At 39.8% G+C, this 25,948-nt stretch overlaps 1 protein-coding gene across 1 annotated transcript; it reads right to left on the bottom strand.

The window, feature by feature from the left end:
• Positions 1–773: 773 nt before the first annotated feature.
• Positions 774–20,124, bottom strand: TMEM106B (transmembrane protein 106B). The gene is made up of 8 exons (XM_054815506.1): positions 19,827–20,124; positions 16,382–16,603; positions 13,284–13,347; positions 11,861–12,020; positions 10,977–11,117; positions 10,834–10,883; positions 7,425–7,478; positions 774–6,677 (listed from the first exon to the last, which is right to left on the bottom strand). Exons 2-8 carry the CDS (start codon positions 16,599–16,601, stop codon positions 6,539–6,541), a joined length of 828 nt encoding a protein of 275 aa, XP_054671481.1. The 5' UTR covers positions 16,602–16,603; positions 19,827–20,124; the 3' UTR covers positions 774–6,538.
• Positions 20,125–25,948: the final 5,824 nt, after the last annotated feature.

A 25,948-nucleotide genomic window follows, 5' to 3' on the forward strand; every position in this document is an offset into this window, starting at 1 on the left:
AGTATGAGAATAACGTTGATAACACCCTGATGTTTTTAGTTGTTGCTAGATAGTGTAGACTCTACAACTAAGCCAAGGACTTTTCAGCTTCTCACGCCCTGCCAGGTGCAGAAGCTGGGAGAGCACAGCCAGGACAGCTGACCCAGGCTGGCCAAAGGAATAGTCCCTGCCATATAACATCATGCTCAGCATATACCTGGGGAAGGAGCAGGGGAGGGGAGGAAGAACTACTGCTCAGAAACAGACAGGTGGTTTTTTCTTTTCCTTCTGCATGTGGTGAGCAATTTCATTTGTGCATCACTTGTTCTATTATTATACTATTACTATTATTGTTCTCTTTGTTATCCTATTCAACTATCTTTATCTCAACCCACAAGTTTTTTGGTTTGGTTTTGGTTTTTTCCTTCCTTCATTCTCCTCCCTATCCACTTGCAAGAGGTGGGGAAAAGGGATGAGTGAGCTGCTGCACAGTGCTCAGTTACCAGCTGAGTTAAACCACAGCAGCTGTAACCGTGTGCCTGCTGAGAGGAAATAAACTCATTTTGCTTTGCTTCTGCACACAGCTTTGCTTCCCCTATTAAACTGTCTTCATCTTGACTCACGAGCTTTCTTGCTTTTGTCCTTCTGATTCTCTCCACCATTTCACCGGGAGAAGAGTGTACGAGTGAAGGAATGAGGGCTGGGGTCAACCCACCACAACCACCTAGGTTTTTACCTCAGTTACTTTAGTAGTGCAGTCAAACAACAGTAATTCATCCACAGCTGGTGCTTAGCTTTCAGGTACTCCAGTTTATTACAGATTTAATACAGTAAAACATATTTAAAAAAAGTAGATTGCAAATTTTTTACATCATGAAATGCCAATAGTTACAAAAATTGAAATCATACCATTGAAAATGCATGAAAGCTTGTGGGGAAAACAGGGGGAGACAGAGGTGAAAACTTGTGGGAGACAGGGAAGGAGGAGAGAAAAATACTACGTCAGTTTTAAAAAAAAAAAAAAAGAGATACATAACCCAAGCTTTTTTATAGAAAATTTAATACCATTCTTTGAGTCAAACAATCCTGTCTAGAAACATATAATGAAGTTAACTCCAGATTTTGAAACCTCTAAATAACAAGATCCCTTGTCCAAGTTAACTTACATTAAGATAGCTTGTGTCCTACAAGTCATTCCCAAATACCTCTTGACTTATAGTGTTTATCATGCTTAAGTTGATAGATTGTTTGCTACACAGTTACAAGAACAACAGTTTACAATTCTTAAGTTACAAAAATAGTTATCACTCATTAGTATTTCTATACATATCAAGCTATTGTATGCACACTCTGTACAGTGGATGTTAACAGTGGTTAAGTTTGCTTCCTTAAACAGAAAAAAAAAAAAAAAAAGAACTAAATCACTGACCCTCAGACCCAAAATATTCAGGCACCATAATATACTTGCATGTCTGGCACTAAATATCCCTGCCCATGCAAAGCAAAAGCAGTTTCATTACCCAAAAGACCACCCAGGTTGTAAGACCCTCATGACGGCTGGTGGAAGAGGGCAGTAAGAGGATCGGTATGTTACTGCCACCGAACAGCCTCACGCTACGCTGCAGGGCCTGACACCAACTTTAATCGTACAGGTTCCTTGCAGACAACCGTGCTGTCCAACAGGCATGCCCACAGGCGGAAAAGCAGGTCTACGTGGCAGAAGCTGTGGGGCAGCGGAACAAACTACCCCAAACTACCTCTCTGGTAACGACCAGAATTCCCCAGCTAAAAGTAAAATAGGAAGGTGACTTCTCAAGTAGACAAACACTGGATCCTTTTGCCATATCCAAATTATTGTTTTCAACATGTTTCGGTTGGGTTTTGGCTTGGGTTTTATTCCTCCTCCCATGAAGAAAAAAAAAATTTAAAAAGAAACTAGATTTTTTGGCATGATCAGGGCCAACATCAGCAAACATTTTGTGGTTGCAGTAGTCCATTAATGAAGTATATTGGCTGCACGTACATTACTTAACTGTCCCTTTCACAAGTAATAGTAAGCCTCTAAACATTGCAAGGGTTGTGGCATTTTGTTAGGCAAGTAAAAAATTCAGTTCTTAGAGATATTACTGCTAGTCTTACTTAACTCTCAAAAGTCCAGTTCAACTGACATTAAGGTTAACATAGCAGCCTAACTCTGAAACAAGTCACTCACTTCAGAAGATGGCATCTGGGAACAGATGACCCTCTACAGATTTGGGGGGTGGGAAGAAAAGCAAAACCACAACTAACCCCCTCATCGCCACCACAAAAAAAAAAAAAAAAAAATAAAAGGAAGCCTTAAATGCTGAGTAAGAAATAACGCTATTTTTCTTTTAGCATTTTCTGAATCTAGAGATCTCTCTCATACTACTCCAAGCACCATCCTTTCCATCCTGAGGGTACACCACTTCAGATGGTTAAAGATCTGAACAGTTCAATCCAAGCACTTCGATTCAATGCTTAAACGTTTAGTGTGTGGTGTATGAAGCTAACAAGGCCAGTCATGTTTGCAATTTACTACTATGAAAAAATGTATTCACTTGCAGAACTTCAAGGACAATTTGAAGCAAAGTTAACTAAGGCATGTACTTAGGTCTGCCAACATAAGGCTGCAAAATAGAAACACCACAACGTTAATATCAAGGTCACACACACATCAGAGTGTATTAAGAACTGCAAAGCTATACCACACAGGAAAAACATATTTCTGGTTGTCTGCACAAAAGATAAAGAATTAAGCAACATATCCCTACATATCAAGATGAGCAACAAATTGTGAGTGAGCTTCTACAGGCTTTTCCCTACACCAGGAATTCAAGACTGTCCGGTACTACATCTTTTAGGAAAAGCACTTTCCTTTAAGTGTCTCCAAATGTGTATTTAATGGTTAGATCTTTGAGTTTGTTTGGTGGCTTTATTCAGTCATTTATTTTTAAAGCATCATCTTTAAATTTAAAAATAATTTTGTTCCTAGGTCAGAATGGCCAAATAACCAGTATTTTCTACACATTTAAGTGTTCGATATTATTTTACCTGAAGTTACAATTTTGAAATTTTAGAGTTATTCTATACAAAATACATTAAGTTTTGTTTTTGAATTGTGCCATTACAGTGCAATATCTGGACCACTGTTTTAAGAGGTAACTAACAGAGCTTCCATTTTAAAGTGCAAAACATTTTGGTACAGGAATTGCTACAAAGAGTTCAAGTGAGAAGAATTATACTAGAAATAAATCCCTTGAAACAACACTACAATGCCAGTATATATGTATTTGATAGTATTCAAAGATGATGGGGAAGTTACAAGTGAAATATAAATCACTTCAGAAGAAGTCCTTCAGAAACTATCCTACATACACAAAAACAAACCAGAAAAATTTGTGATTCCTCAAGCTGACCTTCTGGAGAGAATCTGTACTTATTGATTTACAGTGAACTGAAAGACTTGCCTTTTTTATTTAAAAAAAAAATCAAGATAAAAAATAAATGTGAAATAATTACAGGTCTGTCACTTGGATCTATTCTCGTAGCTTGTTTAGAAAGTTATACAAGTTAATACTGACTGACTTTGCTCCCTTAGCGTGTTTCCAAGCTCAGTCACAGAAATCAAGTCTGAGTTAAGTATTCAAACAGATGCTTACCTGCTTCTCTGACAAGATATTATATTAAAATTAGTAGTTAAATTCAAATACTTGTCTTGTTTGGTTAGTAATATGCTGGGACATACTAGCATATGTAAAACCTTAAACCTTTGATTCTCCTGTAACCGACCTAATTTGAGGATTCATCAATAGGATCTTTACCCCACCCTTTATTTTTTAAGAACTTTTAGTCAGTAAGTCTATCACAAATTGATGGTGTTAAAGTTTGCATCCATTAGATATCCCAGATAATGGACATCAAAAGCTGTATCTTCCCCCTTCCGCCACGTACGCCAAAATAATTCCACTCAATTCTTTATTCTAAATTAGCCAATACCAAGCATTCCATGCAACGTAAAATGCACAGATTTAAGTATTTATTTTGCTCAGCATGTCTGCCAAACTTTCAAAGGTCAGTCTGAGTTTGAACACTGCATAAACAGTGTAACCTCCCCCCCCAGGCTTGTTTAAGCAGCATTTGCTACTGTAACCAAATAATGTTATCATCTTACCATTCCAGTTACTTTAGATTACCTTTTATCCTTTGAAGAAAAAAATGTTTTAAATTGATATAAATAACTGCCTAGAGCTGTTTTCTTTTCTACTTAAAAAAAAAAAAAACCCAAAACCCATCCAACAAAAACCACCCACTGAAAACCAACTAAACAAAACCAATTCTCTAGGTGTAAATACTTAGGCCTAGAAGAAAAAAAACATGTATCACTTGCTGGCTGACTTCAGATCTGACACACTTTAAACTAGAATTCTCTCCCTACTCTCCAATAGAAGCAAATCTTTCTACAACAGATAACAGGCAAGTTTACCTCTCCGCTTCTAGCTAGGTCCCCACTATCCTGGTCTTTAGTTATCACCTGTATCTTTTCAGACTATCAGACAAGCTTCTGCACGCATTTTATCAGCCGCAGGACTGAACCCCATCTATACTCTAGGAAGACTGGAGTCAATTGTGAACTAGTTTCCCTTATGATTGTAAGCTGTAATAAAGAATGTTTATTTTTAAGTGCCCAGATTCAAGAATAATTTTCGGAATATAACTACAATAAGTGATCAGAATTGATTATTCCAGTTTCAGAGTTCTCCAAAGCCAAAAGCTGACATCTTCATCTTACCAAGAATGACATGAAACGGACAGTTTAGGTTCCAAAATTTTTCATAGACATTCAGAATAAGTGCTCATAGCAATTCAAGCAGAGGAGGGTTTTTTGGTATGGTGACTTAATTTCTTTTAAATCAGTCTTATGTCATTGCTATTCTTTCCCAACACCCACCCAATTAGGTCCACCTAAGAAAGGCCGATAAAGAACAGAGTAATATAAACATGTATCTTCACTGAAGTACTGGAGCATAAGAGATTGTTAGTTGCAAGAAGTTACTCAGCAGCCTTTTTCCATAGTGTTTATTGCTAATTCATTTTATATAGCTTATTTCCAGGAGATGGACAGCATAAAAAAATGCAACATCTATTTTTAAAAAATATATATTCATTACAATGCAATAGTCTCAATAGTACCTTCTTACAGCTGCATCTTATCTAATTCAGAAATAAAACAATCCTGATGTAGTTAATTAAAAAGTTTAATACTTAACCCTTAGAACAGTCAGCCTTCAGAAGTTAAGCAACTTTGGACCCAAAATTTACAATCACCATATTCGATAATAATCCCGGAAATTCTCACTGTGCAAACTATCCTACTGAAATTATTTAATAGCTTTGTTAATAAGTCAGTCTCAAGATTACATCAACACTTACTCTTAGAGAAAGAATTCCTTTATTCTCCCTTACATAACTTTGACGTGAACTGTGAGTGCCCTGGAGATTCGGATAACTACTGCATTGCTTACTGAGCCTTGCGCACTATATATACACACCCCAACACATTAACATTTACAAGTAGCTTAGATACACAGTGTATTAAAACAATAAAAATTATGAAAATTTACATCAATCTGCCCAAACCCATGCTCAAACAGTTTCCCACCTAGTTCCAACTGCACAATCTTGATTTTAACAGCTGTATTCAAAAGTTTACTAAAAATCAAAGTAGAAAGACACTGTCAAATTCTTCTTTTTTTTTTTTTACAGTCTTGAATTTTTCCTTTGTCAGCAATGATTCTGGGGGTTGGTTTTTTTGTTGTTTTTACACCTAACTTTAAATCTAACAATATACATTCTCCTTATAAAGTCCCAGAGGTAGCAGGAGGGAATATGAATGAAAAGATGCCAGATTCTAAAAGTTGCACATTTAAGTATAGTGTCATCCAAGAGAGCTTTCCTGGCTTTCACAGACTGCATGTCACCTAATCATGTATAGCAAACAAAAAGTAGAATCCTAAAATAAAGGCCTATCACCACTGGGTTACTAATAGAAGTTTCACACCCAGATACCTCAAGGTAATCTTGTTACTCAAGTAGTAATACTGCCAGTTGCAATAGTCAAATATCAAGAACTGAAGTATAAACTTAAATTCTATGAGTATCAGTTTTTCTAAAATGCTCATTAGTGACACATTTCACCTAAACATAGGACATACACAGTTACTCTAAGTTGATGTACCACACTGTAAGGAAAGGTCCCAATTCAGTTCAAGAATCTGATACTCCCCCTCTCCCTACCACCACACAACTTGACAGAAGTGCTTACAGTAATAGAAAGCAAACAGAAGGGGAAAACACAACATTTAGTAAGTGCACCTATATACATTTTGCACCTTTTCCCTCCTTGCATCTAAAGCGAACAGGTCACCACGTTCACTATGTTTTACATGCGCATACTCTCCCCTTCATGTAGTACCAGTCCTATTCACAGGATCTCTGCCAGCATCAACAGGAGTCATTCCACACTAACCAACAGGTGCTTTTATTGTGGAGGCTGAAGTACATTTAAATATTCTGACTGGCCCAGCTGGTAGGTTGTGTTTCCTCCACAGTCCACATACTGGTATCTCTCCTGCGATATTTGCTCAGAGTGGCCAAAGTAAGAGGTTGTCACCGTCACTCTTAAAAAGACAGAACAGAAGAGGTATTTGTTTTGCAAGAGGCTCGAGTTTCCTATTCTAACTATCAGTGCTTTTACATTATTAGGGTTTTTAAGGAAAGAGTTTTGGAACAAAATAATTTTTAAATAAAGTTAAAAACAATACTAGTTTACCACTGAAGTTTTTCTCCATGAAAGACATTTGGTTCCCTGAGCACAGACTTTTCTCTAAAGACAATGGTAAAGCTGAGGTTTACTCATTAATACCTTGCTTTGCAAGGAGAAAGCGCATGATTAGAGAAACTACAGCCATTGTGGGTCTGCACCTTCCCCCCTCTCTCTCCACCTCCCCTCTCCAAAAAAAAAAAAAAAAAAAGACCCCACGATGCTGCTATTTATGCCATCAGTCATGAAAAGTGGACTGTTAAAGTACTAATTGCTTCAAGATCATGAAGACCTCAGCAATTTTTGAACAGAGGCTGATATGCAAACTCATTTCAAAGTATTTGAGATCTTAGTAGCTCTGTGGCTACAGCCCAGCTGCAGAGCAGATACAGTAATAAGAGTTCCATCTAGTCAAGCATCTTCACACCACCAGAACCTGTCAAAAGACAGTTCAGTTTCAAGAACTACTACACTAGAAAGGAAGTTGATTTCATTTTATCTATGATGCACAGACTCCACAATTAAGTTTTTCTGAGTAATATTTCAATGAGAATTACATGGCTTTTAAAGTTGTTTCCAACAAACAGGAAGCTTCCATACTTACTGCATCATCACTACTATGTTATGCACTTTGATAGATGCTAAAGTACAGAAGTCACTGCAAAAAAGAAAAACAATTGTTAGATTTGTATCGAGCTTTTACAGGTAATTATCTAAAAACAAGAATTGTGGCTTCAACTGGAAATTCTGCTATCTGCGTATATAGAGACTATAGAGTTGACAGCAATGGCAACTAAAACACTTGTTGAACAACACTGCCAGTGACTGTATAATCACCTAGGTCTACTTTTATATACATAGTCTTGCTTTCACACGTGCTTGCTTACATGTAATGCTTGCCAACAAAAGCATCCTGTGAAACAGTGTTCACTCCATCTTTCAGAAGCTAACTGAAGTTAACCTGAACCATGACATTAAAGCATGTCAATATCACTTTGTCACTGATGAAGACTTACTATGAAGAAATATAGACATAATTTGCTGCAATTTTACTTCATGTGAAATTTATCTATAGAAAGGATATTTTTTAACAAGAGATCAATGTTATGCCAACCTCAGCATCTTTTCACGTAAAAGCAGCAATTTCTATGCAAAAAGTCTTGAAAGCTTGCTATTCTTGCTCAAAAAGTATCAAGAACTTCGGAAAGTCCCATTTTTTTTTTTTTTTTTACACTCATCCACTTCCGTATTATGCAAAGTAACCTTTAACCAATTTGCAGAGATTTTAAAGACAGAGTTATTGTTCTCTTATGAGATACCCTTTTCAGACTTCTATTTTCTTACATGCATCTACATATTTCGTTATACAGAGCACTATGTAAGTGTATACTCCCCCCACCCCATCCCCAATCAAGTGCTCTTGGTCACAAATTTATCAGCTCTGGAATGAAAGGCATGTGATCAGTGCAATGACGTTGCATGGCAGCCACCCACAATACTTGCACGCCATTGTCATTTTTCTCCCCAGAACCAACATACACATGATGAAATATTAAACAGTGAATGAACACAGGTGATCAAAAATATATTAAAATAGAAATAAAACAATTCAGTATTAAAAGTTGGTTTATATGGGTATCTGTAGTAATGACAAATATTTTAATTTTTTTTCCCCCTGCTTAAACCAGGACTTAATTAGGCCATAGTGCCAGATATTTTTAGTTATTGTAGTTTTCTAATTCAAAATATAGACAACTTGTAATATAATATAAAGCTAGTTTGTATCCAACAGCACCCACAGGCTGACAAGCAGAGAGGTACAATGCTACGCACTGGTTTTTTTAAGTCCAGATTATCTGGAAATAAATCTATTTAAAAAAAAGCACACAAACCAACCAAAAAAACCCAAACCACCACACAGCACAAAACTGTAGCTAGGAAATTACATTGAAGGTGAATTCCACAGAATCAGCTTTCTAAAACAAATGTGTGGAAATGCCCTGTATGATACTGATTTCCTCATACAGGTCTGCTGAATCTAGATGACAGTATGCAGACACTTCAGGTCTCTAAGATCTCCTGTATTCAACCTAAACTGATTTTTACAGGAAAGACTCTCCAGGATCCAAAGCTAGTTATGATTAACACAAGACCTAAATTGACTAGCTGGGGAAACACCGAAATGTGATCAACTGTACAACCCCCAGTGCTATAACACACAATAGTATCTGTATTACAAAGATTATCCCAGGGCCTTCACTGGAAAGTTAAATATTTGTGTGGGGAGAAAAACCCCAAACACAGTAACAAATACAAAACCCCACTAAGACCAGCTGAAACGCAGTTGGTTGGGTGTTCAAATAAAGGAAGCTCACTTGTCTTCAGGGTTGCTCCATACAGCAAACCCAGGCTTTCAAGACTCACAACAGAGTGAAAGAGCAGAAACCCATCAACAACATAACTGTCAACAGGTCAGGGAGGTCAACTAATATCAACTGTGTAACATACAGAAAACCTGAAGAAAATGAACAACCATAGTTTTGTGTGGCTCAAATTGTTTAGTACATTTTAAATACATCACAACAAAGCTAGTGAGTGCTACTCACTAGGACCTTGCTCTATCAGCCTGTACAAGAACGTAGATCCTTAACTGACACAAACTTCTATAGTTATGGTTGTCTTATTACCGGTTACAGCCCGCATGTAGCCTCACTGTGCTGAAGCAATGAATATTTTCACATGCGTACAAATCACCTAGTCTGCTCTTCTAACAACATTCACAAACACTTGCTGTCCTGAAGGAGGGCAAGTCCACATTACAGACTACTGGCACTGACACAGGACAGTTTCTCTGCCTCTATCCCAAGACTGCACAATCTACTCCTGAACTGGACCAGTGAGCACATCATTGTTCCACACTATTGCCACGGCTGCAGCTATCAAGCAGAAGAACCTGAAATCCATTCAGTTCGGACCACAGGCAGGGCAGCTTTTGCCTGTTCGCATCTCTCTAAACATGCAAACTCATCCAGGTTTTTCTAAGGTTAGTCACCAGCTTGCAGGTAAAAGTTGCAGCTGTTGTTGGGAACAGACTCTCAACAGCATTACTGAAATTAAGGCCACAGTACTGACCATGAAAGAAGTTTCAATGCATTACTGCACCAAAAGCATGACTAGGTAGGTATTAGCATGAGCTCTATGAAGGCCACATTTATTTATTCCTCATGCATCCAAAAGGTGAGCAGATTCACAGGATTCAGTGTTTCCATAAAGCTAAGTTATGTGCTTTTAAGAGGTGACAGAAGTACACCACTTTATTTAAAGTTAGTGCCCAGTTTGCTACTTCATACCTATTTAAATTTATTTCAAAATGTTAATACTTTAAGGTTCTCTCCCACCCCAAAGGGGCTGACATCCACTGGAACTGCACACAGACTTGAAGTCTCAACAATTAACTCTTTCTGTTCAGTCCACATTTCAGTGCAAGAGAACTAACGTTTGGGTTTGCTACCAAGATATACTGAGCTAATAGCCTGTTGGTCAAATGAACTTTCAGAAGCTATGAACAGAACCACTTAAAGGCTGTAAACACTGCTTACCATTGTATACACATGGTCTGAAGAAAAGAAATACAAATTAGTCCTGATTTGTATAGAATTAAATACAAATTCCCTCTATCACCAGAGAAATTTGTGGGAAAGTTACTAGACAACTTGTTAGGGGAACACACCTGCACTTTCACCCCCCAAAGCAGCAGGTTCTTGCTATTGCCAAGGCTTAAAACATTGTGATAGAGATACCATTCAAAGTGCTGAGAGCTAGATACAGCAAGCCACTATATGAAACTACCAAAACAACCATGGTTTAATTATTTTTCAGTACTATTAAACTCATGCAAAGAAAACACCACCACATCTCTGCAAATACAGTACTGCTAAAACCAACTTTTTTCAGTCAGCAGACACGTAATTTTCAGTAAGACCCATGTGACATTTAGAGGTGAGCACACTTACAACATGTAGCTCATTTCATCTTGTATGACTGTGGGCACCATATAGTCAATCTAAAACAAAAAAAAGCAGCAATGAAAACACAAATGAGTAGATTTATATACGGAAATTAACACTATTCAACTTTGAAAACCTGTTCTATTTACCTGTTTCATATCCAGAGGACCAATGTTGGTGATGTTGTTTAGCCGTGCTTTGCCAATAACTGTTTTTGAAAACTGAACTTGGGCTGTGATATTTGCCACTTCAACAGAATAATAGTTGTTGTTCGTTATATTTAATGTGTTCTGAAAAAAAAGAGAACAAAACCCAAAAGAGTAACAGCTACCCATTCTGCATATCTTGATGGGGGGGGAAGGACCATCACTTAACCCCTTTCTCAGGTTTTTTTTTTTTTGGTAAATATATTAAACAGCACAAACTTCTGCACAACTTCCCTGGTGACCACCCTCCACTGCAAAGACTGCATTTCTTCCTATCCTCAATTATTCCTTCCAGGGAATTTAGCTATCACAGGACCCTTTTCTCCCACGGCTGCTTTGCTTTATTTAAAATGAGGAAGTCTATCAAAAGTCTTCAGGCAATCCTGTATTGACTGCATCACCAAGAAGTCAAGAAGCATGTGGAAAGAACTCCTTTGAGTTTTAAGGTGGATAAGAAATCATTTTTCCTCAAAACCAATTTTGACAGATGCGTAATATCAAGGCAGCATTTAATAACATTCCTACATACACACGCATTTCGCTCATGTTCCAAAAAAAAAAAAAAAAATGCAGAGAACTCCGAAGTCACTGTTCCTATGAAAATAGAAGACCCAGTGGTAGCTTGCAACTACCACTAGTTATTAGCTATAGCTACAGGAACCAGCCACAGCAGGTCGTTACATTTCTCAAACTGGTCATTTTATTTCTTAAGGGACTAACTAAGCTTACCAGCTAGACCACAATTTCTCTTGTCTATTAAACTGTGACAGTAGTATCTATTGTTGCTTTTATCCATTACAAACATCCAAACAGATAGCTAGACTTACCGTAATATTTAGATATATTACACGTCTATCCTGTTCGTAAGTGACATATACTGACTTCACACCAATGTATTCAACGTCAATGGAGCGAGGAAACAAAAAGAACACAGCCAGCCCAGAAAGTAGTAAACATACAATTACAGAAGCAGTCACATAGAGCTTTCTGGGGAAAAAAAAAAAAAAAAAAAGAGCACATTTCAGAGTCAAAAGCACATTAGACAATAGTGCCATGTTATTTTCTTTTAAGTAATAAGGAGCATAACTAGTCAATACAACTAGTTCAGTCTATTTCTAGCTTCCAAAAGGGGAAAAAAACCCAAAACCAGCTATGCAGCACTTTATATCTATGTCTCAAAAAGAGATGTTACTCTTGTATATACACCAGAAATCAAGTTTCAAAACATGTGGTTATCCCAACATTTGTAATTTAAAGAGGAAAACTGAAGAGGTAAATACTTATACTTTGAAACATTAGCCCTTCCTCTTAAAATTTATTTATAGCAGAACTTTTGTCATTCTGTGGGACTCTTGCACAACACACCCAGAAAGAAGAATAAAGCCTTACATGGGATTCTTTGTCACAAAAGACTGTCAGGGAAAGTGTTAGAGTCCTGCTAAGGAACGCAAAATTCACAATTAACCTAATATAAAAGGGTGTGTGTGTGTATGATAATTAAAAGAAATACACAAATAGAAGGCTCTACTGCAGCTCAAATTTTTTCAAAATTAGAACATTAAACTAGTATATTTCAAATTTGTACTACTATTACATCACACATATGATCCAGGATAATATGTGAAGTTACTGTATCTTCTTTTCCTGGCACTCATTTGTTTACTACAGAAACACTCAAATATTAAGAAAAAAAACCCCAAACAACCAAAGAGTTCAGAACAAGAAGCCCTGAGCGCTGTAATTAAACATCCTAGTACATCCTAGGAAAAAGAAAAAAGCCGTATCAGAATGGTGAATTTGTTGATTTTGCTAGCTGCTCAGAGCTTTACAAATTAATTTCTAGGTGACTTATTTTGTAGTAGTGGCCCAAAGAAGTTATCACTTCACTCAGACTTTAACACTGAAGAGGTACCTGCTTAGATCAATTAAGATGCAACAGATATTGATAAATACTTGCATAATTGCTGCTGACATTCAGATAAGTATCTGCATTAAGAGATCGTACAGTATTACTCAGCTTTGTAAGACATACTGTGACAGAAGTATGTACACCTGTTATCAAATAACTCGCCAAGAATTAGAGGTTAAGGCTGATGATATTGCTCACAAGCAGGGTTCTTTCAACACTGAATGCAAGAAAACATTCCAGTGATTTTTGCTTGATTCTTAACACTGTCTCCTTTAAATTGCTGAATTTTAATTAGAAGAATTAACTACAGATTCATGTATCACAACTAATTATTAACTTACGTTCTTCTTGGCCTCAGTCTTTGATCACTGTATGGAATTAATGCTACCAGCTGATTTTCCTGCCCTGGAAACAAAAACACCCTTTCAGAATTTAAACAAACAACGAATAAGCATTGTTGCAGTTACTTCAAACAAAGAGCGCCCGTTATAACTTAATGACAGTAAAGAATAAACACTAAAGATAAACATTTAAATTCCAGATAACAACCCAAGTGGAATAATACTGTAGCTTATGTCACTTTCTGAAATAGAGCATGGCTTACACAACAAGGAGAAGAAAAAAAACCCAAGACCAAAACAGCAACAAATTCTGCCTCTGTGCTGCACAAATGCAGAGGAGGCAGCATGCCTCTGGCACCATTTCCTCAAGAGAAACAGAGGCACATAACAGCTTCCAGCTCTCTATGCCAGACCATATAAAGCGCTAGGATAAAAACATTCAGAAGCTCAGGCAGTAAGAAATGATCCAGAAGGCACTCTACACATACTCCTCTGAAAAGCAGAAGTCAGGTTTGGTTAAAAAAAATAAATACATGTATCAACTTGGGTGGCTTTGGCAACACAAGTTATGCATACACTGCATTCTGCAAAGCACTAGTATATACAACCATTTCTCAAGGGACTGAGCTGCAGCACCCTAGAAATCAAAAAATTATCTACTGGAATTTCTCCAAGCAACAAGTTACTTCACTAGACAGCATTTTTAAAAGGGGGGGGGGATGTCTTAATAGTAGAAATAAAGAACACAAGCACAGATGAGTTGTTGAAAATACATGGACTATGTCTGCCTGTATAGCTTTTGCTATTTGCTGTTTGAGAAAATGGAATTGAGATTGAGAACAGAGAGGCCTCAAGACCAAGTCAAATTTGTGGGTTTTTTTTAAGCCAAATACAGAATTTGACCAGCATTATCACTTGGCTAATTGACCACTTCGAAGTGATTCCATGCTGAATCACTAAGCTGAGCAAAGCATGCTAACTAAGCAGGTAAGTAGTATGTAAGAACAACCTTCTAAAAAACCTCTACCAATTTCAAATGGATTTTCATCTTAGTTTCAATGAAGCATCTTCAACCTTTGAACAAAACAGCACAGTCCTACTTTCATACTTTATCATACTGAAAAGCTAAAACTGTCCAAGTAACAAAACACAATTGCATCTGTTTATTATACAGTTTAGCCATCGTATCACGTGTTAGTCTTCCCTAGTAGTCATGTAATATTTAATTTTTTCCCTCTCCCCTCAATAAATCCCAAGCATGATTTTTTTTTTTATAAAGTAGTAAGGAGTAATTAAAAAAGACACCCCTATTTGTTCTAATAACTCATTTAAAGTTCTAGTTTTAATCACATTATTTCATTTGAATGTATGGACAACATGCATCTTTAATAGTTACTGCAAAATGTTTAATAAATTGACTCACATTTATTTAGGTATTACATGCAAGAATCCTATAGTCAAAGAAATAAACTTCTGAACATGGGAATCCTGCTATTACTGCATTTTAGCTAGCACTATTTTGAGTAAAACTTGCTATTGATATTACCAAGTATTTCACGTTAACAACCTAATAGAACAAACAAAACTTCTCTATAGTCTTTCGGTTAAGATAATTTGTAGTTGGATAGCTTTTCCACACTTCAAATTTGCTGAATTCTGAGGTACTTGAAGAATACATCATAGTATAAAGTTTTAACAGCTAACACACAAATCTCTTATGATATTTGCAACCATTTAAATATCTTGTGCCTCCTGCCACTTATTCACAGGTGAGACAGAAGTATTTGTGAACTACACCAGAATCTATCTGACTGAAGCACACGTACAAGGACAACGTGGCACAGGCATCAGTGCAAGGGGCAATGGGCACAAACTGGAATACAGGAAGGTCCATCTGTGTGTAAGGAAAAATTTCTTTACTCTGAGGGTGACAGAGCACTGGCACAGGCTGCTCAGAGAGGTTGTGGAGTCCCCTTCTTTGGAGATAGTCAAAACCCACCTGGACGCAATCCTGTGCAATCTGCTCTAGGTGATCCTGCTCTAGCAGAGGGGTCGGACTAGATGATCTCTAGAGGTCCCTTTCAACCCCTACCAATCTGTGAATCAGCCAATTTTCCCAAACTGCTGGTCAAAATCAGTTCTGAGAGCTTTTAGACCCAGTGATCTGTTTTGGGTAAGAGTTCTGGCAAAAGCAAAGCAGTTGCAAATGTGAAACCCTCTCTTCAGTTCCTCCCCTGCCGTCAAAGGGAATATCTTAACAGCTGAAGCAGAAGGCTGTGCCTTGGCACACTGCATTTGCTACTCTCTCCTTTTGCCCAATTTCTGATATCCTGCATTCTCCTTTCAAAGGCCTCTTCCTAAATAGCTTCCTAAATTCAGGTGGCTTATCGTATAGGAGAGAAGTATAATAAAGCAGAATGTTTTATTAAAAGGAAAAGCAAAGGACAAGAGCAGCAAGCAAACAAAATGGTTAGGCATGAAGACTAATGCTGTGCAGCCTGCTCCTTCCTGAGGCAGTCAGAGATCCCATATATTTTCAGCTCCCAGCTGGGGTCCTCTGCCTAGCAGGGACAGATGGGACAAAGGAACGGTAATGGAAATTGAGGGGCACTGGCAGCAGTAAGAGCAGGAAAATTAACTATAAATGATCAGGGAAAAGATGTTGTAGCACAGGTCTACTTCTTACTCTCTGTATTTGCAGCTATTTTTGCAAAGTTATATGTTGATTCAAATAGTTTAAAATAGGTAGTTTTAAAAATAGTTTTTTAAAAAGATGCAATAAAATGTTGCAAAAATTGTCACAAAAAGATTTGCAAATTGATCTTGCAAGAGCTAGGGTTACGTGCTGATTTCAAGCTGAGAAGCAAGGAACACTGGCATTGTACAGATAAGAGAAGACCCAGGTAACGAACAAAGCTGACACAATTTGTTTCATTTATCCAGTGTAATCATAACAAAATGCTTAGTGCTAAAAAGTCAAAAAGATGAAAAAACTTTGTCTTGACTAGGAGAGCTATTTGTTATGGATCATTATGGTCACAACTGCACACAGTTATGAGTAAATTTATAGGTTAAAAAAAGAAATCAAGAAAACCCACCTCGTGGAATTCTTCCTGTTCCCTGGCAAGTTGGGCAGGTGACGCTGTCTCTTCCTGTAAATTCCACATAGGGAAACTGCGATACATCTCCACATCTGCCATCTTCATTGTGCGATTCCGAGTGAACTAACCCATTCCTCATATTATCAGACACTGTGCCTCCATCATAGCCATCTTCCTTGCATGTGTGCATGGGCAGGTGAGAAAGTGATTTTCCCATGTCTAAAATAAAAGTCAGAATAAAGGTTTCAGGGAGAACAATTCAAGCATGGCTTGCGTTAATTCCTCCACATCAGGTAACTGTTAGTCTATGGTCACTACTCCAACAAGACTCCTGATGCCCTCTGTTCAGATCCCTTAAGACCTGCAAAGCACTAAGGCACTGTTAAGCTGGAGTCAATCCCAAGCTGTAAGAACCTGAGCTACCCGGGAGCTTCATTCAGATCGTACAGGTTGAAGGGGGATCGACCAGAGGCTTTTAAGTTAGACCAGTACAATTGCCGGCAAGAGGTTGCAACAGTCTAGCAGTGCTTTCCAAAGGATTGTTATCGTACAGACTTTCACACAACACATTAATCAATTCAAGACTGGGCTCTAGAAAGTGAGTTTGCAATTTTCAGTGCAGACCCAATGCTAATAAGCTTTTTAGGTCAGACTTGTTTTGAGAACACAGGATCAGCTACTAGTTTCCAAGTGAGAAATATAGATGTCCAGGTGTTTAAACTGATGATTCCCTTTAACCCAAAAGAGGACTGATTCACAGGAAAGTAAAGGAAAGAAAATGGGAGTTACTTTAACATAGCTGCTGGCAATATGTCGCATTTATAGAAACTTGTTAAAAAAAAATAATCACAAAAGCATTTTTGCTACCTATGCAAATTTTAAAATTTTCTCATTACTGTTGGTTTTCAGCCATGACACTCAACCTACACTGAAATACAGAACACTTGAAACTAAGGGCTGTAATGAAGTGATGCAACTGGAAACCTTCCTAATTTGCAACAGGTAGAAAAGAAACTCAAAGATAAAAAAATAAATCTGTACAGCAGTAGCAATCAGTTGTCCAGCTTAACCCCATAACCCCTTTTAGTTACTTCACACACAGACACACCAGCCACTCAATTCACCAGTGTCCTAGGGAACAGGATGATTTAAGAAGAGTATGCAAAACTTCAGTTTTTCCCATTGCAAGTGGCATTTTTAAAGCAGCTGCTAGTAATTATCATGCTGGTTCACTGAGAAAGGAAACCCTAAGAGGAAGATTAAGAGAGCAAAACAAGTCAGAATATTTTAAACAAACCACTCAATCCAGAACAGAAAGAACTCAAATACGGTGATGGTAACACGAGCAGAATGTTAATTCACTATATTGCCACAAAGGCTAGATAAATGTAGGAGGGGAAAAGTAGTTCAACAAATGCCAACAACTCTCAGAAAACATGCAGCGTTATTTTATTCATTTAAGTCATTAAACCCTTACGAGAAGGAAAACTATTTATCCTTATGCTACTTTAAAAACATTCCAAGTTTGGGAGCCATTCGATAATGGAAATTGTTGACTTGAAAATTAAAACTATTGAGCTATTGGAAAAAAAAAAAATCTGAAAAAGCTGTTGACAGTGTTGATCATTATTCCACATGGGGTTTTGCTTACTGTTCTCCTTGTAGCTGACCTACAGCCTTTAAGCTATGAAACTTGACTCTTGCAGCTTGGGCAACAGCTGTCAGTTATAGATCTGAAAGCTTAGGGGTCAATCCCCGGTGCTGTTGTGCTACAACTGTATTCAACTTCCTGCTCTACTAATGGTAGGCTCAGGCTATGTCTACATTAACAACTAAATACAGAACAAGCAGCAGCTCTGTAAAAAGCAGCAGTTATTGAGGATCCAACATCCACACTGGACATGTTTTTGTGTGTTTATTTCATACTAGCTCTTGTCTAGACTGACAACACCCACTCACAATGGAGGTACACCTTCTAGTTTCAGGTCCTTCCACAAGGAAGGGAGTTCATGCACTCCCAGATCACGCTGTGACGTGAAGTGCAGTAAGCAAGGATGACTGGGAACTCATTTCAAGAGCACACCCTTTATTTGAATTAAAATACTAATGCAGATGTATCCTCCAATGCCAACTGTACCTGAGCTTCAATAATCAGAATTTAATAGTGTTGTTCTACTGGCAGAGACTTAGGAGAGACATGTCTCAGTTTGCTAATGAGAAAACAGACAACCATGTTCCAAGTGAAATGTGCTCCTCCAACATGCTTTCCCCCACCAAGCAAGCACTGAACCTTATTACAGCTGATCAAAACTCAAGAACACTTTGTTCTTTTATCCAGTACTTATATGCTGAACATTAGTAGTTCTATTAATGTATCATCTTCATATGTGACAGCCCCTATACTGTCAAAGCCACAAACCCTACTTCCTTAACAGCTGTGCTTTGACTCAGTCTCCCCCTCGTAACTGATGTATACACTCCAGTCTCCTTGGGCTTATCTGGAGTTTCCTTGAATTCAGTCTGTTAAAAATAGATTGGTAAATTAAAAAAAAAAAATGTTGTGATAAGCAGCTTTTGTCCAAGACTGCACCCTTCAGCTTGCTACAGCACTGCAGTGTGATAGCACATAGACAAAACCCAAACTATGTCCCAGGCATACAGAACCACCACATCCTGAGTTACATGCAAGACTCAGGGAAAACACTTTTTCTTTATAAACTCACTGACACTTTCTAGACTTAAGCTAGACGGTTATACTTCTCCAAAAGGTTAGGGTGGCATTCTTACCCCTTAAATGCAAATTTATAAACCTGAGGTTACAAACTGCTTATTTTTCAGAAGAGCAAAACATTTTAAATGGCAACCATCTTCTGTCCTATCAGCTGCGTCTTACCCACAACCATCACAAGCTCCTCCAAAACAGAGAATGCAGCAGGGTAAGGCAATGACTTAGCAGCCACACGCTTGCTCAGCGCAGGTAGGCACATCCAGTCCTGCCTTTCACGACCCCTTCAGACACCCACTTCTCAGGCACAGCCTGCTCACAGGCTGGCGCTGCCAAAACTGTAGGAATTCAGAACCTCTCTGAGATTTACTGATTTTCTCGCTCATCCAGCCAGACCAGCAACTGCTCTCGCAAACATGGCGAAGTTTCCAGCCGGCGGGCTCGGTCGCTGTCGGGCTGCCCCCTGCAGCCGCCCGGCCAGGGGACGGAGGCCTCGGCGCGGAGGGCCGCAGGCAACCGCCCCGGGGTAAACACCACCCTGCCGGGGCCTGCCAAGGCCTCGCTGAAGCCCACGAACCACCGCCGCGGCCCCCCGCCCGGCACTCAGCTGAGCCTGGGCCTGGCAGCCACAGGCCGCGTTCGGCCCGGCTCCCGCCCCAGGCCTGCCGCCGCCGCCGCCCCCCGGCTCCCCTCCGCCGCTGGAGCGGCCCTCCCCACCTGCGGCGCGGGCTCCGCGGGCCGGGCTTGGGGAGGGCGGGCTGCGCCGGGCACAAAGGGCGACAGGACCGAAAGCTCCAGGTACGACGCAGCTGCCCCGGCGCTAAACCCCGGATCCGGGGCGTGCGCAGGCGCGGGGCGGCGGGGGGCGGTGTCGCGTCGCTCCGCTCCCGTCCCGTCGCTGCCGGCCGCGGGCGGAGCTGGGCACGGTCCGTGTCGGGGCGCAGGGGGTCCCCGCCGTTCCTCTCGCCGCTGCGCGCCGTGCTAGCGGCTGCTGCTGCTGCCGGGCCGCGCCTGCGGCGGAAGGCTCGGGAATCGCACAGGAACCGCCGTCCAGAGCGGTGCCCGGGCAGAGGCGTGCGGGGTGAGGGGTGCTCTGCACCCCGGGGCCCAGGGCTAGGGGTAGAAACAAGGCTAAGGGAAAGCTAAATGAGATGGCGCGGCCCCTCTCCGCGGCTAAGGGACGGAGGGCAGAGCGGGTTTCCCCCCTAAGTTTCGCTGTCAGCAGTCGTTCGCTGCCCTGCCTGCCGTTGGGTTAACCGCAGAAAAAAGCGGAGATTTTTCTTTGCGGAACCGAGTTTATTTCGTGGTATCTTCACAGCCACCGTCGTTAGTTTCTGTTCTCTGAAAGCTCAAGTGGAAGTAACTCACCACGCTGTTCTCCAGGGGAAAGAGATGCTTGAGCAGGGAAAGTTATGGCAGGTCAGCAGAAAAGGCGTTGGAAACGAGACACGCTACCACTGCAATTCAGTTTTGTAACTCATGTCACATTATACAAGGTTGCTTGTGCAGCTGATGTTTACTCAGAGCATGGGCAGTGAGATGTTCTCCAAGCAATTTGCAAAATCAAGTATTTTGGAAGGGAATAAGTTGTGATTGTTGCTCTTCTTCATATGCCTGCCTTTGGTCCATGAAAGCCACTGCCCAGAGTCTATGGCGACGTGGGTGACCACTCCTCTGTGGGGATGTGAGGCAGCAAAGGGACAAGAGCTACACAGAGGGGACACAGCATGGGATGAAGGAGGCTGGGGGACCAGAGAGGAGCCCGGTCCCAGCTGCAGGAATGAATCAGGCTGGGGGACACCCTGGGATTCACACCACGTATCAAAGTGCAAGGACAAGCAAGGGGACAGGGCTCGAGGGAGAGAGTAAGGAAGCGAGGTCCTTATGACAGCTTGGGGTGACCATGAGACTGGGGTAGGGTGCCGGGCTGCTCCAGAGGCCGGGAGGAGACAGGCTGCCTCCAGCATCCATCCAGAGCTGGTGCAGGTGTGAGGCCACCTGCAATACATCCCTGCCAGCAGCTTGCCTGGCACCTGGCTGCAGGTCTGGGAAATGATCAGCACGGAAAATAACCTTCCCCCACTCGAACACGCTCAGAGAAAAAAGGTCTGGACATATCTTTACCTGGGCTAATGCCAGCCCATTTATTCCTTTTATCCTTGGAATTTCCTGGTGTTTTCTGGGAGTTTAAGAGGTCTTGGCTATCAATAGTCCCTAGCCTTCATTATCCAGTTCATGTAAAGGAGAGTCCTGCATGCTGCTAGTATGCTTGACTCTGCTTTTCTAGCCAGGCATGGTCAAGCTCCTGACAGTGTTGGCAAAAGCTGGCACGTCCCTTGTCGTCCCTCTGGTAGACCCATCACTGGCCCATCACTGTTCAAGGTTCCTAAGGTGTTGATACAAAGCTCTCTGTGCAGCAAGATTGACCACGGTACTTTGCGGGTTCCTAACTATGAGATGGTGTGTGTTGAGTACGGAAAGTTATGGCAAAGTCACAGCTCTTGAACAGATCTCTGGCATGCTCAGGACCTATATGGAGTTTGTACATTGCTTTAGAGTGCCAGCAAATGCCAAATTATGTGAATTTGGTAGGCTCAGGCCTGGCTATTAGTTTCACTTGCTATTGGCTTTTGGTTCTGGCTCTACTTTATATTGATCCAAGGAGCACAAAGTACAGCATAAAAAATAGTCACAGCTTTTAGCTGTCCAAACAGAAAGTGAGAACACCAAGTCTTTGCCTTTTACATTGCTTTAAATAATAGTGGCAGTCAGGCACATTGACCTGAATCATCGTACAACAGGCGATATGCCAGAAAAAGTCTAGCAAAAAGGTTTTTGGAACAGTTTTGGGAGGTCATGCTGAGTTCTGACAACTCAAAGGTATTCAGTCTGACAAATTCTCTCAATGCAAATTTATTTAAGAGAAATATTCCTAGCAAATTGTAATTAGCATGGAGATTTTGATAAAATCAGAATTTTGCACCTTAGTCTATGGCAGTTTTTGTCCAATGCTTTGAGCCCTCAAACTAATCTGTAAGGCCTCATACAGGTAAGGATGTTACAAGGTTACCCGAGAGAGTGTTTCCCTTGCCAACATAGAAGCAACAGTTGAAATCAGCGTAGGCTTTAGAGATAGTTCTCTGTTACTGTAATAAATAGACATGTTTCCTATTAAAGACTTCTCACTATTTGCCATAGACTTTCCTCTGTAGCTTTGACACAAATAGAAGGGTTTTTTGGTTGGTTTGTTTTGTTGGGTTTTTTTCCTCTTTAAACCTGTCATGATGGAAGGGAACATATCTCTGGATATCTGTTTGCTTTCTGTTATTTTAGCTTAAAAAGTACATGTTAAAGAGCATTTTAGAAAGAGAAATTGAAGAACTGGAAGGATCTGGCTCACTCATTAGTGGCCTCAAGCTCATCCAGAAATCCTCAAGCTCACCTTAAATATAATTTATTTGCTGTAGGCTAAAGTAATGCAATGAAAACTGAGAATAAACAATAATATAAAAGTGTCACACCCATTGCGCAGGCTTGAAAAACATGAAAAATATGTGATAACAAGATGTACACATTACAAGCATGTTAGAAGTGCTTAAATATGTGATAAGGTGCTTAAAAGTGTTCCTGATATGGGCCACTGAGCTTGGGCTAGTCAAGACAGGGTTCCTGTGATTACGAAAAGGGTATTTCGCAGTAAGGAAGTACAGACTGCACAACATCCAATATCGCTGCTTCATGAACTGAATAGATTATGTCTAGATGAGGGTTCATGCTTAAACACAGCCACAGAAATTAATCAGTTCAGAAATAAGTGACAGAGGGGTGGTATGCCATACTAGTGCTAGTAGGAGGGATATGAAATGGAAACACTCAGATGTCGTAAACAGAGAAGCTGAGATCATCGCCTTTGGACTGAGTTATGGGACAGCTGCAAGTAATACCAGCTCTTAGTTCTCATAGATCACTAAACGGGTGCAGTTTATACTTCCGATAGTACATCAGTAAAGAAATCTAAGTGATGAATCTGGTTTCAAGTTGAGTTTTGTGGCTGGGATATGATAAATGAGTCAGGTCCTTGGAAGGGCTGGAGTTAGCAATCCCTGCAGCACCCAGTTGTGCCAGTGTGCAGCCTCCCAGTCCTGTGAGCTCCTGCAAGAGACATAGACCTTAGAAGCACTAGTGAAGAATTATGTTTACTTCTAATTTTTTCCCCGTGATGAATAACAATCCACCAGCATTGATTATCTGAAGAAACATCAGACTGCTCACATTTATTTCATCCTTCAGAAATATAAGCTACTAATTCTGTGAACGTTGAAGGTAATGAAGCCTGGTTTTCTATGGATTTGCCTCTCAATTGGCTGACTATTTACCTGAATTATAATAATATTTTCTGTTACAACCACGTGTACCTAGCATCTTTTCCTGCAGAGCATTTTGGCAGCACAGGCGGGCTGCCACATTCAGAAGTGGAAATTTGTAGGAATTTGCTGACTGGGTAGAAAGTTATTAGGTGTTGATTCCTAAATGTTCAATCCCTAGTGTCTCCTCTGCCTGGTTTTTTTCTTTTATGAAATTTGCATAAACTTTATTATCTCTCAAGCTCCACTGAAACTGGCTAACACCTTCAAAGTTGTCAGAACTTGGGACACAGACAGAGACAGGGCGTTTGCATAAACCTTGTTTTCATATAGCCTACCAGGCTAAAAATGGATGGCATGCTATCTGAATGCTGAGCTAGGTACACAACCCATTTTTATCTCCAAGCTATCTCCAAGTCCAAACAAACAAACAACAACAACTCCCCCACAAAACAAACCAAAAAGAATGTGAAAACTATAATCCCCATCTAATCTAGAGTATAAAGTAGCAGTATGAGTTGTGTCCGCTTGCCTGTTGCTCATGGGAGAGAAGAGACTTAAGAAATCCTGTAGTTACTTTAGGTTCATCATTACATCACTAGGGCTTTTGTATGTAAGGAAAAGCAGGCTTTGCAGAACTGTTACAGTTGTCTGTGTGGAATATGTTCCTCCTCCGCCTTAAGTAGCCCATGGAATAGTTATGCTGCCATGTTGTAAAGATCGTGGTTTTTTCCTGAATTTCTCCCTATCACTAGCTCACGAGGACACCCAAAAGAAAATGTTGATTCCTTATACCACGGTTTTCTTCCTGAGAAACTTCAGAAAAGCGATACAAGTTAACCTGATAAAAATAAGAAAAATTCTAATTTTTAGTGATTTTGCCCTTGATTCAATAAAATGACAACAGTACTTTTTTTTTTTTTTTTTTTTTGCAAGTCATCCTAGTCCCAGGGTGCTCTAGACTGAGCTATACAATGGTTGCAGTGGTGGCTTGTGCCAGATCTCATCATTGAAGGGTAGCTAAAGTCACACTCAGGCCAAAAAGAAAAAAACCCCTAAACTATAGAAAAAGAGGGAATTCTGCAAGGCATTTCCAATTTAGGTGTACGTAATCTGAGGCAACCTTACTCCAGGCACAGGACAGTAAGACCCAGCCTATTATAGGACCAGGAACATACCGGTCACTTCTGATGTTGTATCCTATATCCTAGTGCTGCTTTGAGGAGTGGCTGTACTAAATGTAAAGAATTAAAAATGTATATGAAAAAAATCCACTGTATTAATTTGGTCTGTTTGGGTTTTTAAAAAAGTTCCATTTTGAAACATTTACTGTGAAGTATCTCTGTATTTCAGAATTGCTGATCTTAATAGTATTCTATGGTAAATATTTTTAGACACATTTAATGCTTGAATATAGTTTGTCACAGGTACTTTCATTGCTATGTATTTTCTGATGGTAGGGCCTGTGCACTGAGTTATTTTGCATGAATAAAACATAAGCAGTCTTTTATAAGTGGCATGTTTCTGTTATATTGCACAGCTACTCATAACTGTCATTCTTGCAACACTCCAACGTCTTCTGCAGCATATACTTTAGAGTTTCTCTTTGTTCATTACATGTGCACAAACCTTAAATTCTGCATTAGTTGACAAATAAGATGATTGTATTCTGTAAGAACATAATTTTTGCCCATTTCTCCACAATTCTGATGATGTATAGGCACTGCGGCTTGGTCACTGCAAGACATGCTTCCAATACTTTCTGGGGAAAATAGCCCCTATTTCTCCTCTTTACATATGCTTTTGAAAGAAACATATAGCTGAATATTGATGAGGAAAAAACAAAACTGACAACCATCCACAGATCTAGACAAAGAATAATAAATCATCTGATCGATTGGGTGAATGACCTAGTGATTATACTTTAATGCTTTTGAATAGCTTCTTTCAGAACAAGGTTTTTACAAATCACGTGCAGAACCATTTGTCTTTACCTTAGAGGCGCAGCAGCGGGTGGCAGCTGTGGCTGCCTTCAGCCATGCATATGGACGTAGAATAACACTTATTGAGCAGCCCCATTGATCTTAGACTCATGTAATTTACATATGACCTGTGCTGCGATTTCTGATGGAGGAAAATACAAGCAAGGAGATTCTAGCTTTATTATTTCTAATGCGTGGCTTGCCTAGCTTTAATCACATGGGCTATATGCAGAGTTAAACTGACTATGGAGAGGCTTTTTAACTTGTATAGCTCCCCAGGTGGAGACTTGAACAATCAATGGAACATTTGGCCTTTAAACATTCAAATTTATTTGACTTTAGAAAATTAATACATTTTTACATACATTTGGGAAAAGTAATGATGTACATATAAGTTACATTAACCTCTGAGAAGATCTAGTTTCCTGCATTTGGAAAGGTGTGTGAGTGACAATGACTTAGTCTCTCACTGACTTCGCTAACAACAGAATTA

This window comes from Grus americana, chromosome 2 (genome assembly GCF_028858705.1).
Source record: "Grus americana isolate bGruAme1 chromosome 2, bGruAme1.mat, whole genome shotgun sequence".
Lineage (NCBI taxonomy): Eukaryota > Metazoa > Chordata > Aves > Gruiformes > Gruidae > Grus > Grus americana.